This window comes from Aspergillus japonicus (assembly GCF_003184785.1).
Source record: "Aspergillus japonicus CBS 114.51 unplaced genomic scaffold BO86scaffold_42, whole genome shotgun sequence".
Taxonomy (NCBI): domain Eukaryota; kingdom Fungi; phylum Ascomycota; class Eurotiomycetes; order Eurotiales; family Aspergillaceae; genus Aspergillus; species Aspergillus japonicus.
The window spans coordinates 20064-34832 of record NW_020291679.1 but is presented as its reverse complement, the minus strand read 5'-3'; the positions used below and the strand labels follow the sequence as shown (position 1 = coordinate 34832).

Sequence of the window (14769 nt, the reverse complement as noted above, 5' to 3'; positions counted from 1 at the left end):
TGGAAGATCAGTCCAAAGCGATGAGCTAGTGCACAGATAGCAAGTAGTGTGAATTCCTGCTTAGAAATACATACATGTCCCGCGCTCGTGAGCCAATGGTCACCTTGAAGCACGATGTCGCTTGAGACAAAGGCATTTGATCTTGATAACCCTAAAAGACTGCCATTCATAAAGATTACGGAATGTATTTTCCTGAAAGATTTACTATTGTCATTTCAACTACTGGATCACCTGCGGATGAAAGAGCATGTTCGGAGATCCCCTTGAAACCATTGTCTGCTCTAACAAAAACGCCCAACGACTGTTATACTCCAAGCGCTTTACTCCCGCAGAGCTCGATGAGTATCACTGAAAGTCGGCATGGAACCATAGCCTCAATCGGAGACAGGAATTTAAACGGATAATGTAGATTTTGCTCTTTCCGACTGGCGCAATGCGTAATGCTTTTCTTTAATTTGTATCCCAGCTCATGAAATGCTCCCTCTGTCAATCATCGGCATAAATTTCCTTTAGATATAAGTACTCAACCCCTTACCCACCATGAAGGCTTCCAAGCCAGACCCAAACCCCGAAGACAATTGTACAGACAATGAATCACCCAATGCCTTCGTCATCTGTAGCTGAGGCTCAGCCCTCCGCCTCAGAGGCACCGCCCGATCCACCCCGGTGGTATCTCGACTTCTGGGTCTACGACGCGCCAGTCAACCTCGCGATACCGGAGCTGCTCATCGGCCTCCGCTGCCAGATCGAGGACCGCCTCAGGCGCAAGGCGTTCTGTCTCGAGCCGTGCGTCCCGACCGACCGCCATCTGATGGTCCGGGCCATCGTCCGCACCGAGGACTGGCCACAGGATGCGGAGCAAGAGCATGAAACGCTGCACGAACAGTTGACTGACATTCTGGATCGGCTGAAGTTGACTCTGCCCTTGGACGCCTGGTGGCGCGACAAAAGGGAAGATCTCCGATGGTCCAGCCAGTTTCCGTCCCCCTTCGACGACGGTGACATTGACCAGGAACCGGACCTGTACAATCTCCTGCTCATCATGGCCCCGAGATTGCCTGCGACCATGATCGGGGCTGAGCCCGTGCCCGATGACCGCTCGACTGTGTTGAAGTGGCTGGGGGATATTCGGCTCTGGGGGCCTTTGCCTGTACGTTTGCGTTAGGTGTAGGCTTGAAGCCTTGTCGGTAAACTCAATAGGTAGGTCATTTAATCAAACACCAATCAAGAGGGAAATATCAGAAAAACACCAACAACCATGTTATTTATTTTGCTCTGTGCATGACCGTTTCGGATAGAGTGGGCAAGAATTACACATTCTTCGCCGAACGATATATCACTTGTCTCACTTAGGCAGTAAAACGGAGAAAGGCAGAGAAGAACAAGGAAGGTATGATGAAACAATATTAGCAGATCATGATGTGCGATGTTGGGAACAGGCAAAGATTCGCAGTCACTAGCAAAAGCGTGACACATAATGCTATGTATTTGACCACAGCTACCTTTGAGCTGTTGTTTCGATAGCTGCAAGTAGAGGAAAACAGTAGTCAAATAAGATTATTTTGAATCTGAAGAAGAATGAGGTTGAAGACGCACTACTCTGTCTTGAGGCTAGCGCCTTCCATTGACGTAGGCGATATTTCCCAATCGGGTATTTTTGAAATGTGGATAGGGCTTGTTGCCAGATTAGGAACAACTATATCTTCGACGTTGTTCTAGGGCCTGTTGAGTTGTATTACCAAGCTACAGTAGCTTATATTCAGAAATGTATATATGGTCAGCTATTGACTGTGTTCCCAATAATCCATCACATCTTCCGACTCTATATTATGCTCCCTGCTCTGTATCTTCTGGTTAGAATGTCTTCGCCAGTCAACCCCAGCATCATATTCTACACCACCCAAACTCCCAATGGGAACACAGCCTTAATCTTACTGGAGGAGCTTAGTATTTCCTACCATGTGCACAAGCACGACTTCAGCGCACGCACCCACAACGAACTATGGTATCTGAAGATTAACCCAAACAGCAAGATCCCCGCCATCACAGATACCTTCAGTGATGGGTAAGCGATTTATATCTGGGAGTCAGGAAGTGTCCTCAAATACCTTGTGGAGCGGTACAATCCGGGGTACCGGCTTTGGTACCCGTACGGTATCCGAGAGAACTATAAGCTCTTCAGCGGGGTAAGATTGCCTCTCACATCATTATCAGGACTCAGCTCGAACCATTATACTGGTCTTCATCACCACCCCAGCCCTTCTTTCAGTTTGGCGGCATTGGCCCTTTCCAGGGCCACGCCACGCATTTTCTATGACACGTCCCTCAGCGGATTCCGTATGCACTGGACCGATACCATAACGAATCCCGCCGACTGTATTCTGTCCTAGAGACGCAGCTTGCGCAGAAACGGTAGGGTTTTATTGTCGGGGACAAGTGCACGATTGTAGCTATTGCATTGTGGAGCATTGCAGCCACCACTCCGTGGGCTGGGGTCGACTTAAGCGAATTTCCTGCCGTGCAGGAATGGTATGAATGGATCTTGCAGCGGCCCAGTGCCGTTAGGGAAATGAATATGCCAGAGCCCCATGGAGCCATTGCGCTGGAAGGTGATCAGACTGGGATCAAGATCCGAGGGTTTGAGGAGTTCCATCGCCCGTGGGTGATGGATGGGATGAAGGAGGATGCGAAGACATTGGATGCAGCAAAGGAGAATTAGCAATATGCGTCTTCTGAGAAAAGATTGCAGTTTTGAAAAGTTTATCTGGATATATGAGAAGATAGCCGTGAGCTGCCGCATAAATTTGACTCTCTCACGGTTTGCGTCAAGGATGCTTAAGATCGATCTAGTCGAGGACGACATGTTCAGGTTCTAGGCACAGTCGCAAAGCACTAGGCCTTTCTTTGACGACCGCAATAATTTGATTGCTTTTGTGGATTAATAGATATAGACGGTATCTATAGCAAGATATCTTCACTGAACTCTGCTCCTCCTACAGGACTATATAATGCTTAGAGTCATATTTACGTAGAGATACCGATTAGTATATTATGACAAAATTTAGATATCATGGATATTATATATTGTTTCATAAGTAAGTATACTTCTACTACAGGCAAGCTAGGCCAGGAGGTTTTTTTCTTTTTTTTCTTTCTTTTTTCTCTAGATACTGCTAAAATATTGGGGCATACTGCTCCATTTACTCACGACGCCTATATTCAAGAATTTTGAAATTGAGAGAGACATATACGCCTACTCCTAGATCATCAAGAGGTTCTAGCCAGCATAGCAAAGGCCCAAACTTGCAAGCAGAATCAGAGGAAGAATAGTGAGTCAGTACATGATGAAACAGTAGAGAGACACCTGGCAGCTGATGATGTACCAGTCGTCAAGATGATCTCGGATAAACGTATGAGGTGGTCCCTGGCCACAGAGTTAATTCTAACATCAATAGGACTGTCCGGCGAACTAAGTGTATACTATTTGTGTGCTGAATACCCCAGACTATGCTTGCATTCAACAAGGTCTGTGGCTATGACACACGCGTCAAACGCCAACACAATACGACTCACCAACCCATAACCCGCCGCAGTCGCTTCCTACTGCAGGGTTCCAGGTCAAGAAGTCCTTCGCACTGATACCGTACTTTTGCTGAATCGACCAGCACGAATCACCGTCAATCGCGGTGTAGAACGTCTCGCAGTTGGAAGCCATGCCGGACTGCGTTGGCCCCACCACACAGTATTCATTGCCCACGTCGAGGAACTGGCAGTTGGACTCTTTAATGAGAAGTCAGACACACGTATCGAGGTGTCACAACCTCGTCTCGGGAGTCTCGAGATGCAGAGCGGTAGACTTGAGATCCATGGCCACGAAGTATCAACTAGCCACGTTCCCAACCAGGAGGAGGCTCGCAGATATGTTCTCACAGAAAGGGAGACCATCATGCTCACAGTTGCTTCGGCTACAGATTATCTCCGGTCCCATGGAATACCTGCTCTCTTCGCACGGGAAGAGCTTCCCTCGGAAGCTCTTCCCGGGGTTCAATCGACTCCTGGGGGGTCCCACAAGACAAGCTTAACGTGATCGGTCGGGTCATTGAGCTGTTGCATACGGCTCCCCTCTTGTCAGTAGACATCCACTATGGGCCTGCATTCCGCGAGCTTGACTGACATCCGATAGAATCGATGACATCCAAGACCGGTCGACGTTGCGGCAAGGTCTCCCCGTGGCGCACAGCATCTTCGGGGTCGCGCAGACGATCAACTCCGCGAATCACGCCTACTTTCTGGCGTAGAAGCACCTGGAGGGCCTGGCCAACCCGGCCGCTCTTCCCATCTTTACGGAGGAAATGCTCAATCTGCACCGCGGGCAAGGCATGGACCTCTACTGGCGGGACTCACTGGCTTGTCCTACGGAAGAGGAGTATTTGAACATGGTGTCCAACAAGACTGGTGGACTGTTCAGGCTGGCGATCAGACTGATGCAGCTCGAGAGCAGAAAGTCAGGGTAAGAATGACTTGAGCTGACCTTCCCCCAAACCACGAACCGGTGGTGACAATCCTACTCTTCCCGCTCCTGCTGAATCAGGGACTACGTCTCACTGATCAACCTAGTTGGCACCATATTCCAAATATGCGACGACTACCAGAACTTGAAGGGTGAAGCATTCACCTCGAACAAAGGGTTCTGCGAGGATTTGACGGAGGGCAAGTTCTCGTTCCCGATCATACACGGTGGTGGGTCGGCCGAGATGAATGCCATTCTAGATTTCCTGGAATTTGAATGATTTGGAGATGCGTAAGATTGTTGATTTGCTATTCTTCCCCAGGATGATATTGCTCTGTGTTCGCAGTAGTCAATTGGGGCGGTTGAGTTGTTTCTCGGAATTTTCCTGTCACGTATATGCATCTTTGCATCCCCAGATATTCAACGTGATAATATGGATTCCTCGAGGCTGAAAATTGAAAGGTTGTTCTAATTGCCGCGACGCCTTATTCGATCAATCATAGAACCCATCTTGGGAACAAATAAATCTACACCAAAAGGAGGAGAGCAAAGAAAAAGAGAACAAAAGAAAAGGAAATTCAGAGGCATCCACTTTACATCAGTCCAAAATGTAATACATTAACTAGGAACGCAACCCACTACTCGCCAGTCGCTGTCCATATGAGATATAAACCGAGCCTTCCAGAGCCCGTGTTGCTACCCTAGCTCTCCGAGCAGCTCTGCACAACATCCGTCTACGATCGTGCTTTTCTGACATAATAATGCATAGGCAACTGTTGGGCCCGAATGATTCAAGGCGTCAATTACCTGCTCCAGAGCAACAACGTGAACTGGGAGCTTGGGCAAGATTCCTTGGTGAATCGTGTTGTTGATGCCAGGACCGTCAGAGGCACTCTCGATGGTATTCTTGGTGATCACGTAGCTTCGTGATAATCCAAGTCAGAACAGTCAGTACACTTGCCAATTTCTACGCAAAGGATGCTCTTGCTCCAGCTCTACAAACTATCAGACCGTCGGTAGAGAGGCTCGTACAGACGGTGTGTTTATGGAATAGCCAGGAACGTCGGTGCTCCAGCCGAGAGCCCAAAAGGCGAAGCCGATCAGCAGACTGCTCTTGGAGAAGTACATTGTCTGCCTGAAGTAGAGGAAACCAAAATTGTGATGTGTTTTCTGCGTTGTAAACGACACAGAGGAAGGGATATTTGAATCATTTATAATTTTATCTCTTGAAAGCGGCGACGGGACAACTTCGGCGGGACCGGCACAGCACAGCCGAATTGATCGATGCTTCACCGGACGGTAGAACTGGCTTTCGGTGCAATCCACACTTTTTTCAAGTGGACCATGGGCAATGGCTGAACAGCAAGGAACAATTCGTCATGCTATAGCAGACTTTGAGATTGAAGGTGCTTCTTCTTTGTCGCTTTGCTTTATTTGTTTCCTCTCTTTCCTCGGTCTACGTTTGCTAATGAAGTTAGATGGCTGAATCCGATGCTCGTTTTGCCGGGACTGGGAACCTGGTCTTCTCTGGGTTCTGAAATACAGAGGCTGATGATAATCAATTACGTTGTCCGGAGAACGAATTCCATTATCTCACAAATCATGAACCCATTCTGTAGAATGCATTACTCTTGCGGTAGTTTACTCAAAGTGAACTACCATCCACTATCTCAGTATCCGGTCGAGTGCCATATGAATCATCTATAACCACGAAGTCAAAGTACAGCTGTCCAGCTCGCCCACAGTACACTGCTCACCCCACGCCGGGAACATTATCACCTACCAGGTCATCTACATGTAGCCCCGACCCGGTGTTAGCAGGGGATATAGTAGCAACGAATTTCGTATAGACTGGACGAACTTCTCCCGTTGCTCACGCTCAACAACTGGCTAGAGACGAGCTAAGCAGACGATGAGCCCTAAGTACTCACCACACTGTCCGGCCATACATGCTTGTTGAAACCATGAGTAACCTCCACGATACATCGATGAGATAAAGTCAAGCTCCAGTTCTATCATTAAGTACATTACAGTGAGAAGAGAAATCTTTTTGTTTCGCTGAGAAAGACAACAGTGCCACCCACGCCCATTACAGATTTAACCGGAACCTGGGCGACGTGCGGATCCGGGCCCCATACCGGCTGTAGAACACCGGGAACATGCAAAAGACCAGCGCGATAAACGCCAGCAGAGAATTGCCCCATCCCAACCCTAGGGCATCGTACATCGACGGCCCGGCCAGCGGGAGCAGCGCCCCGATTAGCGAGCGCAACACCGCGTTGGCGGCCGTCACGGAGGCAGCGTAGAGGAGATACGAATCGACGAGGTAAGTGTTGATGCACAGCTGCATTTACCAGGCAGTTAGCATATACAGACCACGTGCGAGAGAGGAAAAGGGGGGCACGTACGAAAACACACATCAGCCCCGCGCCGAAGATCCCCGTCCCGATGATCGGCATGATCCAGTGCACCTGCTTGTCGGCGGACCAGCCATACCAGAACAGCCCGATGGGCAGGAGCCACGAGCCGTACAGGCACGGGATCAGCCGCGACTCGGGCACGAACCGGCCCTGGGCCGTGTGGGCCGCGGCGATGCGGTTGGCCATGTAGCCGGTGACCTGCACGCCCAGGATGGCCCCGAGCCCAAAGCCCAGGTACGCCAGGCCGCAGATCTCCTGGCGCCAGCCGTAGACCTCCTCGAAGATGGCGGTGATGGTCGTGAACATGAGATACAGGTACCCGTAGGAGACGGCGCCGAACAGCGCCATCAGCAGCACCGTCGGCGACAGGAAGAGCAGCTTGACGGGTCGCACCGCCGCCAGCCGGAAGATCTCCTTGCGCGGCGTACCGCGGTCGAACTTGGAGCGGTACTTCTCGTTGCCGGTTTCCTGGCGGAGGCACGCGGCTTTGCGCTCCAGGAGCACGACGCTGTAGGTTTCGCGGTAGCAGAAGACGGTCGCGATGAGCATTACTCCGGTCTGGAGGATGGGCCATTAGCTTGCGGATTTTTCCGTGATGGTTGGATGGGGGCTAAGCGTACCGCGATGGCGATGATCCAGAAGACCCAGCGCCAGCCGATGTTCGCGCAGACGAATGACCCGGCGATGGGCCCGATGACGGGGCCCAAAATGGGGCCCATGGCCCAGATGGCCATCACGCCTGCACGCTTTTCCTTCGGGATAAGGTCCGCCACGGTGCCGGAACCCAGCGTCATCGGACAGCTTCCGGCGACGCCAGCGAAGAAGCGAAAGACAAACAGCTGCGGTAACGTTTGGGCGACCGCGCATGCGATGGTGAAGATGAGGAAGAGGGTGTTGCAGATGTGGTAGAGTCGACACCGGCCGTACATCTCCGACAACGGCGCAATCACCAGGGGGCCGACCACGTAGCCCAGAAGGAAGATGGATACGACGAAGGAGCCTAGGGTGGAGTTTGTAGTGTGGAACTCGGCCAGTACGTCTGCCTCGCCTGGGGTGAACATTGACGACGATAGAGGTCTGGATCGTGCATGTTAGCCAGAGGTTCCGTTTTCCGCTCTCTGAGGCACATTTTCACGTACGTGAGAAGACTATTAACCCCCATTCCGGCCAGCTGACGCACTTTCTTGCTCAAAGGCCAGGTCATGGGACACTGGGGGTCGTCGGGTCCCTCCCAATCCACGATGTATGGATCAACAACTTTCTCTTTCTGCGGCTGTCCAGCGGCTGCTTCGACATCTCTTTGCGGCGTGCTTTCCTCTTGTACCGCACCCATTGTGCTGCGTTATGCGTGTGCTGTTGTGTATTCGTTGACGGATCGTTGCGGCGTAGATAAAGCTCTAATGTATCACCAAAGGATCTTGAATCGACACAAGCTCTTGGTCCACCATCTTGAACCCAGGTGGACCTCTAGCTTATATATGTCACCCTGGCGCATCTTCCAGGGCAGCAAAAAAGAAAAGCTGGAGCTTGCCTGGTGGGCCCGGAGTGTGGAGATAGGAGTTACCGGCGAGACACATGGCGTCCCAGCGCATAGGCATAACTTGTCCGGTCCGCGGACCTGGGTAGCAACCCATCATCATATGCTCCGTTCACCACGGGCTAGCAGGAAATATTCCTCGATAGATCATCGAGTGTGTCTGATGATGAATAATGCTGTCTCTCACCTACCCAAATATGTGAATAACACCGTCTTGACACGCAAGTTCGATTGAGAGTCTGACAAATCTTCGAATTCATAACTCTAGGGGAGAGCATAAGCGGAAAAATTGCGTCGGCAATCGGTCGTCGGAGTTCCGGTCCCGCTTTGGGTCATTCCGGCTCTTAACCGCTTACAGTAATTCTAAGCCGGACACGCTCCCAACTTGGCACTTTTACCCCGCCAACCCCGGGTCAATTGACTCATGAGTGCATCGGAGTAGGATCATGTCCCTGAATCGCGCAGGACCTGACAATTTCCTGAGCCTTATGATGTTCTAGAGCCACTGGGTCATGGGTTGATTGTGACAGGATTAATGCCCAAAGGAAGTTAGCTTGTCGAGTTTGAGTGACGCTTCATAAAGGTCTGAGTACTATATGTGGCGGTAGTTTCTAGAAGGCTCATTCTTATTTTGCTACTATGCTTCACAGTCCCCATTAAACACGTCAATGCTACCTATTCATAACATCGCAGTACTTGGTACACCCATGGCAATCTCCCCAAGCCCATCGATTAGGAAGTCGTTGAAACATATATCAACACAAATTCACCAAACAAATTCTCCCACAACATTCATGGCGGAATGTCACTGGCAGCCTGGTCCGGGAACTTTCTGAACAGGTCCCTGATATGATCGATGGGCGCAGCCAGTAATCCTGCCACCGTTTCGAAGGGCGGTTTATCAGGCGCCGACGGATGACTGCGAGTCGGGACGAACATCTTCGTCCGCTTAAACGAGGAGACCATGGCCTTGGAGACCTCGTTATCTAGTTTCGCTTCAAGCTTGACCAGGTCCTGCTCCTCTTCCTCCTTGATGTGTTGCGAAAGGGAGCCCCAGAGTCCTTGGATGGTCGGGATAAATTCTGCGTCGTCGGGCTTTAGGTTCTGGAATTTTTCCAGATGGTCTTTCACCTGGATCCACGTCTTAGTCTCGTCCCACTGTCAAGACTGTCTGGTAGAAGGGGCAGGTCCGCTGAGCTTACCGTCTTGTGTTCCGCCCGGTCCTTGTCGGCCATCGCCTTCCCATCGGTGAGGTGCTCCTCCATCGCTGGGTACAGCACCAGTTCCTCCCCGATGGAGTGGCGAGCCAGCTCCCAGGTGAACTGGTTCTGCCACCGGCGCTTCTCGTCGTCGCCTGCGGCGGTCAGAATGTTGTTGTAGGCCTCTTCGAGGTCGCGGTGGTCGTTTTTGATTGCGTCGCTGATGAGAGTCATTGTGTATGGTGTTCGTGCAAGAGGTGGAGACGTATGGCTACGATCGATGGCAAGTCACCCTCAGCAGAACAGATAGCGATGTTTAAAAACTACCAAAATACCACTGGCTGCTGGACATTAACCCCCTAAGATCACTTCAAGGTCACGTCATAATTAGCGCTTGACACCTCTACTGCATCCTAGAACATCTCGCACGTTGCATATTGCGTCTACGGCTTGCTGGGGTGATGGACTGGCCATTGTCCATTTCCTGGTTGAGAGTCCCGGAAGCATATTCCCGACCACTCAAGCTGAGGATGCCCTAACCCCGCCAAAAGAAAGAGTAACGCGGTCGAGGTTTAACCACTCAGCCGACCCACGAATCACCGCCAATGTATTTCAATTCAAGTGGCAAACAAGCAGTATTCACATATCGTCCCCGCAGATACAGGAATTTTGTGGGGTAACACGATGGCTGGCTTCTGATCCTTGGCATCAACACGAGCTGGATTCATCCACCACCGCCACCGCTACCACCAGCGATCGAAAACATCTACAATGAGCCACTCACTACATCACCGCAAGCCACTGTAACCACGCTCACTGGCCCCCACTCAACTTGCGTCTTTTGTTGGCGCGCTTAGGATGGAACTCCTGGGCATAGACCTTGAAGAAGTCCGGGGGTTCTTGGGGGTGACCCCCGGTGACGTCATGGAACGCGGTGGTGGAAATGTAGTTGGTCTTGCCCTCGCGCACCAACGAGTAGTATTCTAACAGATACTGCACCTCGGACTGGTCGCTGTCCGACTGCGCTTGCAAGACTCGCTTGGCTTCGTTTCTGCAGGAATGCGCTGTTTAGTCTCGGATGCCCTAGTTTGCCAACGATAGGAGGGAATGAACCCACTCGGAGATATCCTCGAACTTCAGCTCTTCTCCTAAAGCCTGGCTGGCTGCAGACGCCAGTTCGTCGCCTGTGGCGAGCATTGGGCCTACGTCGTATTTAGCAACAAATTGGCGCACGGAAGTTGATGGGGTGCCTTCGTACATACCCGTCAGCACCATCAATTGACCCCGGTGCTTGTCACTGAATCCGTGCTTCCCCTTCCCACAGAGGACATGCGCTGCAACTTGGGCGACATCCTAGCAGCGGTCAATTTACTCGTCCGGTCACAGCCCGCAGAAGGAGCGAAAGATACCCCCAGCGATATGGGTGCAAACTTATGGTTCTTGCCAATAGGCAGCGGCAGGAGCCCTTCCTCTTGTGCCTGGCGGGAGTACAACAGCAGGTTTTCCGCGTAGAATCCGGGTCTGCAGGTTCCCAAAGTTATTACACACATCTTTCAAAATCCATGCATTCATTTCCCCAGCCCTACCGTATAACAACCGGCGAGTGACCGGTGGAAGTGGAGGGATCGCCCTTGCACGCGAGCAGCCGCACTTCGAGATCGATAAACTCCCGCAACCGGGGCTGTCGGTCCCGCTCGGCGAGATCGCAGCCGGCGGAGCTGATCATGCACACATTCGCGACCCCGGCCTGCTTGGTCGCCTCAATGAGCTCGGTGGTGATGTCGAGCTTGTCCGGGTGCGCGGGCGGGATCACACATATCGCTTCCGCCCCGGTGTCCTTGAGCGATTGGACCATTTCGCGCAGGCGGCCCGGCTTGTGGGGCACGATATTCGCCCCCAGTTTGCTCAGCTCCTTGCAGGCGCTGGCGTCCGGGTGCAGCGTCAGGCCGATCACGGAGCTGATGGCTTTGGTGAATTTGGGGTCCGTCAGGATCAGCTCGGCGATCAGGGAGCCGGTGTGGCCGTCTACGGCGGTGATGCATAGTTTGCGGGACATGGTTGGAGTTTTGGTGATGAGAATTGAGGTTGATAGATTGTGGTTCTGGTGAGTAGATACAGCAATAATTTCAGGGTCCAACGCAGTAGCCCTTGAGACGGATTTTGTATACCCCGGGTATGAAGGACTTCGTTCCTCGCGTCATTCTGAAATCATGGGCTATTCAGGCCCAGGCCATGGTTACTCGTATTGAGATCGTGTGCGGGTCGGTCATCTGAATTATGCACGGCGTTTCGATTTGTAGATCCATTTGGGTGTACCGCTGTAGAATATGTAAAACGTTCTTATGAGGTAGTTGCAGGGAGTAGGCGCTAGCGAGTCTTTTACTTGCCGGTCAAGCTACAGCGTCCTTCGACCTACCTCAGCAATATCGGGTAGAGAAAGAATAATTATCCAAGTAATACACCGTCCCATGGTCCCTCGCAGCGCGACATCCTCAATGCGTCATGCCATGTCACGTGTGCGTTATTGTCACGTGCCCCTCTCCGCCTTCTGTTCGGATGCCCAGCTTTTGTGGTGGCATTTGATGGCATCGGGCATGATCTCAGGGTTGTCCTTCTGCCCTGCCCATTCAACGCCATCCCCCCCATAGTTCCCTAGCCACGCCACAGAGAATGGATCCATCCAGCCAATCGTATGCCCTTCGCATACATCTGCAGGTGTAAAGTCCTTACTAACATTTATTAGCCCCGGGAACATCACCCCCTTCTGCATCGGTATGACATTCGACACCATCTCCCAGGCGCGTCACACCCTCCTCCGCCATACAGCCGATCGCCATGAATCCTACCTCGTCGCCAAGTCAGACCCCGCCCGCCACATCGCCAAGTGTCGGGATCCTCTCTGTAAATATGAGGTACGAATTGGGACCAAGAAAGGACAGCCTCGCGTGACGGTCTACAACCCCCACACGTGTCCCCCGTCCACCCACGACAATTGGAAGCAGTCCCGGTCGTCCAAGCTGAAGCCGGACTATGTCGCGGCCGATGGGGGGAGTCGAAAGTGAGGCTATGTATTACCCAAACAGTGGGACTGTGGCTGAATGTTGACGTGGAGTAGACATGGACGACGCAACTCGCAGTCATCGAGTGATGAGGAGGGTGACGGCTTGGAGCGAAAGCGGCAGCGATCGCGCCAGGCCTGCACGCAATGTCGGTCGCGGAGAGTCAAGTGCAATGGCAATGTTCCATGCAGCATGTGTGCGAGCTCCAACGTCGATTGCGAGTATATTTCGAGCGCGCGTCCGGGGTCTGCGCGGCGAACTGTACCAGACGGTGGTCACGTGGTTGCGCACGGAACGAGCGCGGTTCGCACCGACAGCCCGTCAGCTCCTCAGGGGATTTTAGAGCCCTGGAAGCAGCGGTTTGTGGGGCGACAGTCCTCGGTCGCGTTTCCTCTCTTCGTGGGGCTGGACGTGCAGGCTTCCAATCCCCCACGCCTACATTCATTCGCCTACAACCCGGGACTCCGACGGGAACCGGAAACCAGCGTCCGATTTCAGACTGCCGAGGTCATCGACTGGGAAGTCGCCAAGCGCCTGATAAATGTCTACGTGGCCGCCATTCATCCATTGTTCAACTTCCTGGACCACGAGAGTCTGCTTCAGCGGGCCGGGGACCATTGGCACGGGAAGCCTCAGGGGTTGAGCTTTGAGGCGGTGATCTGCGGGGTCATGGCACTGGGGTCGCTGTTTCACGGCGCCGAAGCAGCATTGACCCAAGAGAAGGAGTTGTGGGCCGTGCAGCACGCGAAAAGCATCCTCGAGGACTACGTCGCCGGCCGATACCCGACCATCGAGCACGTGGCCGCATACTTCCTGCGCACGTTGTACATGCGCACCACGAGTAGACCACATGTCTCCTGGCTCTGTAGCTGCACCATGATGCATCTCGTCGAGGCTACGGGACTCCAGCACGGGCCTGACGGCTTCATGCTGGCTCCCGGCAGGGCCCCGCCCGACACGGCATCACGACAGCCGTACAAACCCAGACGCACTGCGCAGGTGGCCGAATGTCTGCAAACGCTGATCGCCTGGGACTATGGGCGGTCCGTAATGAACCCCACGCTGCATGCACGGCAAGAGGACTTCTCTGCCACCTTCAAAACCGACCTTTCTTCCCAGCTCTGTTCCTTGGTTCAAGCTATACCTGTGAGCACTCCGGGCCGGGAAGTCGGCGCAGGCGCCGAAGATCAAGTATCCGCGCTGCGGAAGGTCATCCGTATCGAAGTCGATCATGACTTCCTGGTGCTGGTAAAAGCCGATCTCGTTTTCTGCCTATACCGTCGGCTGCGCCTGATCAACTTCCACTTCCACCCACAGCGGATTGAGGAGATCATCAGCGCGGGGACGGCCGCGCTCGCCCCGGCGCAAAGACTGGTCTTTATGGACCAGCCCTGGTGGAATGTTTTGGGCACTGTGTTCCAGTTTGTCTGTGTCCTGCTGGCGCTGGACACGCTGGACAGTCTGGCTGTGATCCCGCGGGCGATGGAGACTCTGCAGAGTATTGCCGACCGGCTCAACACGCATTTAGCTACGGAGGCGCTGGCGACCGTCCGACAGCTCGTGCGCGCGTCCGCAAACAAGAAGCGCAACGGCATCGACCACCTCGAGCGCTCGCTGGGCGAGGGTGGTCACGGCGTCGGGGACGACACGACCATCCCAACTGCGCCGGACGATGTCTCGTTCTATCCTTTTGCGCAGCCGGACGCGATCGACCTGGACTTTTTCCTGAATATGAGTTTCTAGCGGGATGTTGCGAGGCTCAAGTGTGACTTGTTTCCATCCTCGTTGATGTAGACTCTCGTATGAACGTGCTTCAGCGTCGTTTCAAGCCCCGACCCATTATCGGAAAGACTCTTTCATCGATCTCAAAGATAGGTGCCTAGGCGACTGCTGTGCAAGAACTAGAAAGAGCTGAGCCTTCCAAGACTCCGACAGCGACCCAATCGGAACCTGGCCTTCCGGCCCCCCACCCGATATCAATCAATCAGATAAAGGATTCCGCCAATCAAAGGCCCCACTGAAGTATCTCACTCTGACAACTCCG

At 52.8% G+C, this 14769-nt stretch overlaps 6 protein-coding genes across 6 annotated transcripts; 3 read left to right on the top strand and 3 right to left on the bottom strand.

The window, feature by feature from the left end:
* Nucleotides 1–540: 540 nt before the first annotated feature.
* On the top strand, nucleotides 541–1524 carry BO86DRAFT_381023 (uncharacterized protein; the record flags this gene model as incomplete). Its single annotated transcript, XM_025670749.1, has 4 exons — nucleotides 541–580; nucleotides 621–1150; nucleotides 1354–1390; nucleotides 1499–1524. The coding sequence occupies 4 exons, from the start codon at nucleotides 541–543 to the stop codon at nucleotides 1522–1524; spliced, it is 633 nt and encodes a 210-aa protein (XP_025525601.1).
* A 335-nt stretch (nucleotides 1525–1859) lies between these two features.
* BO86DRAFT_420561 (glutathione S-transferase family protein) lies at nucleotides 1860–2719 on the top strand (the record flags this gene model as incomplete). The annotated part of the gene is made up of 4 exons (XM_025675214.1): nucleotides 1860–2065; nucleotides 2096–2186; nucleotides 2330–2383; nucleotides 2417–2719. 4 exons carry the CDS (start codon nucleotides 1860–1862, stop codon nucleotides 2717–2719), a joined length of 654 nt encoding a protein of 217 aa, XP_025525600.1.
* A 3880-nt stretch (nucleotides 2720–6599) lies between these two features.
* On the bottom strand, nucleotides 6600–8326 carry BO86DRAFT_435427 (MFS transporter; the record flags this gene model as incomplete). The annotated part of the gene is made up of 4 exons (XM_025675958.1): nucleotides 8070–8326; nucleotides 7551–8007; nucleotides 6919–7488; nucleotides 6600–6854 (listed from the first exon to the last, which is right to left on the bottom strand). Exons 1-4 carry the CDS (start codon nucleotides 8261–8263, stop codon nucleotides 6600–6602), a joined length of 1476 nt encoding a protein of 491 aa, XP_025525599.1. The 5' UTR covers nucleotides 8264–8326.
* An 890-nt stretch (nucleotides 8327–9216) lies between these two features.
* Nucleotides 9217–9900, bottom strand: BO86DRAFT_411373 (HHE domain protein; the record flags this gene model as incomplete). Its single annotated transcript, XM_025674579.1, has 2 exons — nucleotides 9217–9598; nucleotides 9670–9900. 2 exons carry the CDS (start codon nucleotides 9898–9900, stop codon nucleotides 9260–9262), a joined length of 570 nt encoding a protein of 189 aa, XP_025525598.1. The 3' UTR covers nucleotides 9217–9259.
* Nucleotides 9901–10405: 505 nt separating this feature from the next.
* BO86DRAFT_342749 (NAD(P)-binding protein) lies at nucleotides 10406–12103 on the bottom strand. The gene is made up of 5 exons (XM_025669122.1): nucleotides 11253–12103; nucleotides 11076–11187; nucleotides 10929–11019; nucleotides 10784–10868; nucleotides 10406–10717 (listed from the first exon to the last, which is right to left on the bottom strand). Exons 1-5 carry the CDS (start codon nucleotides 11720–11722, stop codon nucleotides 10480–10482), a joined length of 996 nt encoding a protein of 331 aa, XP_025525597.1. The 5' UTR covers nucleotides 11723–12103; the 3' UTR covers nucleotides 10406–10479.
* Nucleotides 12104–12336: 233 nt separating this feature from the next.
* On the top strand, nucleotides 12337–14740 carry BO86DRAFT_411371 (putative C6 transcription factor; the record flags this gene model as incomplete). Its single annotated transcript, XM_025674578.1, has 3 exons — nucleotides 12337–12356; nucleotides 12410–12724; nucleotides 12782–14740. The coding sequence occupies 3 exons, from the start codon at nucleotides 12337–12339 to the stop codon at nucleotides 14466–14468; spliced, it is 2022 nt and encodes a 673-aa protein (XP_025525596.1). The 3' UTR covers nucleotides 14469–14740.
* Between the last annotated feature and the right edge of the window lie 29 nt (nucleotides 14741–14769).

What these genes read in the sequence shown, in the direction of transcription:
- BO86DRAFT_342749 (XM_025669122.1), bottom strand. Translation starts at nt 11,722, where the DNA reads ATGTCCCGCAAACTATGCATCACCGCCGTAGACGGCCACACCGGCTCC. An exon ending in TCAATTGATGGTGCTGACGG is followed by an intron (nt 10,869 to 10,928) that starts GTATGTACGAAG and finishes AATACGACGTAG; the next exon opens with GCCCAATGCTCGCCACAGGC. An exon ending in AAGTTCGAGGATATCTCCGA is followed by an intron (nt 10,718 to 10,783) that starts GTGGGTTCATTC and finishes GCATTCCTGCAG; the next exon opens with AAACGAAGCCAAGCGAGTCT.